At 45.5% G+C, this 2,312-nt stretch overlaps 1 protein-coding gene across 1 annotated transcript; it reads right to left on the bottom strand.

Annotated features, from left to right (window-relative positions):
* Positions 1-793: 793 nt before the first annotated feature.
* Positions 794-1,845, bottom strand: LOC129623866 (olfactory receptor 1L4). Its single transcript, XM_055541770.1, has one exon. It carries the CDS (start codon positions 1,769-1,771, stop codon positions 794-796), a length of 978 nt encoding a protein of 325 aa, XP_055397745.1. The 5' UTR covers positions 1,772-1,845.
* Positions 1,846-2,312: the final 467 nt, after the last annotated feature.

Genomic DNA, 2,312 nt, shown 5'->3' with positions numbered 1-2,312 from the left:
GGCTGTTCTATGTTTTGCTCTAGAAGTTTTATGGATCAGGTCTTACATTTAGATCTTTAATCCTTTGGGTCTATTTTTATATACTGAGAAAAATTGTTCCAATTCTTTGAAATGCTCTGCTCATCTTCTTGTCTGTTGAATCTTCTTTTCAAAATTCAAATTATCTTTAAGGACAATCTTAGGTCATTATTCCAAGAAATCTTTCCCTATTTTCTATCAAACCCATGTTATTTCATATTTTTAAAATAACAGGACTTCGTGATTTCTTGAGCACTGGAGAAGGCAATGGCAACCCACTCCAGTACTCTTGTTTGGAAAATCCCATGGACGGAGGAGCCTGGTAGGCTGCAGTCCATGAGGTTGCTAAGAATCAGACATGACTGAGCAACTTCACTTTCACTTTTCACTTTCACGCATTGGAGAAGGAAATGGAAACCCACTCCTGTACTCTTGCCTGGGGAATCCCAGAGATGGGGGAGCCTAGTGGGCTGCCGTCTATGGGGTTGCACAGAGCCGGACACGACTGAAGCGACTTAGCAGCAGCAGCAGCCAGTGTGAAGCACATGAAAGAGTTCTTTTGGGGTAGTTTTATTATTCCACCATATGGGTGGCAGAAACCGTTTTCCTAAATCTGGATTTCTTGCAATACTTGGTCAGGGATTGAACGTATATTTGTTCAAGGTCATTGATAGAGGCTGAATGATCTGACTTCCAGCTCTTACTGTGATTCAACAGCACCTCTTTGGGTACCATGTGAAAAATGGATACACAGGAAGGATAACCTGATCATTTCTTAGGTCATCTCCCAATGATGACAATCACTCTTGATGTTTTTCCAAGAGTGAATTCTGTCTCTTAATTTCCTCAGACCCCTCTTCATATCTTTGTTCCTCAAGCTGTAGATGAAAGGGTTCAACATGGGTGTCACTATTGTGTACATAACTGTGGCTACCCGGTCCTTCACCACTGAGTACATGGACAGTGGCCTAAAATACACATAGATGACACTCCCATAGAAGAAGACCACCACGGTGAGGTGGGAGCCACAGGTGGAGAAGGCCTTCCACTTCCCAGCCGCAGAGGGGATTTTGAGCACCGTGACGATGATTCTCAGGTAGGAGAAGAGAATGCACAGGAAAGGGGTGGCGATGACAGCCAGGGTCTCGGTCATCACCACCATCTGGCTGGATGAAGTGTCAGAGCAGGAGAGCTTGAGCACAGGCTGGGTATCACAGAAGAAGTGCTTGATGACATGGGAGGCACAGAAAGACAGGTGGGACATGAGTAGCACACGCAGCATGGAATGCAGGTGAGAGATAGTGCATGAACCCAGCAACAGGAGGAGACAACGCTGTGGGCTCATGACCACATCATAATGGAAAGGGTTGCAGATGGCTACCAGCCGGTCTATGGCCATTGAGGCCAGCAGGTAGCTGTCAGTATTTGCAAAAGCCATGAAGAAGTACATCTGGACCAGGCACCCCACATAGGAGATAGACTTTGTCTCTGAGAGTAAGTTCACCAGCATTTTGGGGACAATGACTGTTGTGAAGCAGATATCCATGAAGGACAGGTTGCTGAGGAAAAAGTACATAGGGGTGTGGAGCCGGGAGTCAGAGTGGATGGCCAGGATGATGAGTCCATTCCCCACCAGGGTGACCAGGTACATGATGAAGAAGACAGCAAAGAGGGGTTTCTGCATCTGGGGGTTGGAAGAGATGCCCAGGAGGATAAAGTCCACAATGCTGCTGCTGTAGTTCTTCAGCTCCATGTCCTTGACCCCTGGTCAGAGTTTGAAGGTGGTGTGGGAGAGATGCGAAGGGCAATCTGAGGATGGCTTCTTTCTTAATCTCCAGCCTATTGAAAACAAATAAAAGAAGTCTACCACATTTTGTTAGATTATTTTCTTCAAGAAACTATGGAAACAAGGAGTTATATCTCAATGTGGGGGAAGTTAAATAATTTTAAGCTGCTTCATAAATGAGAACTAAAAATTTCCCATGTGTTTCTAGGGAGTTCTATATAGCCTAATCTGTCTGAGTTCTCAGTTCCCTTTTTAAAGATTCTTCCTAGGTTCTTTCCTGACCAACTCCCTAATGCCTCTCCCTCTCTTCTTGTAAAATAGGGGAAGACACTGCTGGGTCCTAATCTGAATCAGGATGCTTTCATACAAGAGGCTCCCATCCTGGATGTCCTCTCGTTCAGATCCTTTCCTACTCACATGTGCAGAGGTGGGGGTGGTGGTAGTGGGGGTGGGACAGAAGTGTGAATCAGATTTAATCAGTGCTCCCCATTATCCACAGAGCTCAGTT

Source organism: Bubalus kerabau, chromosome 11, assembly GCF_029407905.1.
Source record: "Bubalus kerabau isolate K-KA32 ecotype Philippines breed swamp buffalo chromosome 11, PCC_UOA_SB_1v2, whole genome shotgun sequence".
Lineage (NCBI taxonomy): Eukaryota > Metazoa > Chordata > Mammalia > Artiodactyla > Bovidae > Bubalus > Bubalus kerabau.
Note: the sequence above shows the minus strand (reverse complement) of the source record. Positions and strands in the feature narration are given on the sequence as shown.

Bases quoted from the DNA above. Each gene is read 5' to 3' on its own strand.
- LOC129623866 (XM_055541770.1), bottom strand. From the start codon at position 1,771: ATGGAGCTGAAGAACTACAGCAGCAGCATTGTGGACTTTATCCTCCTG.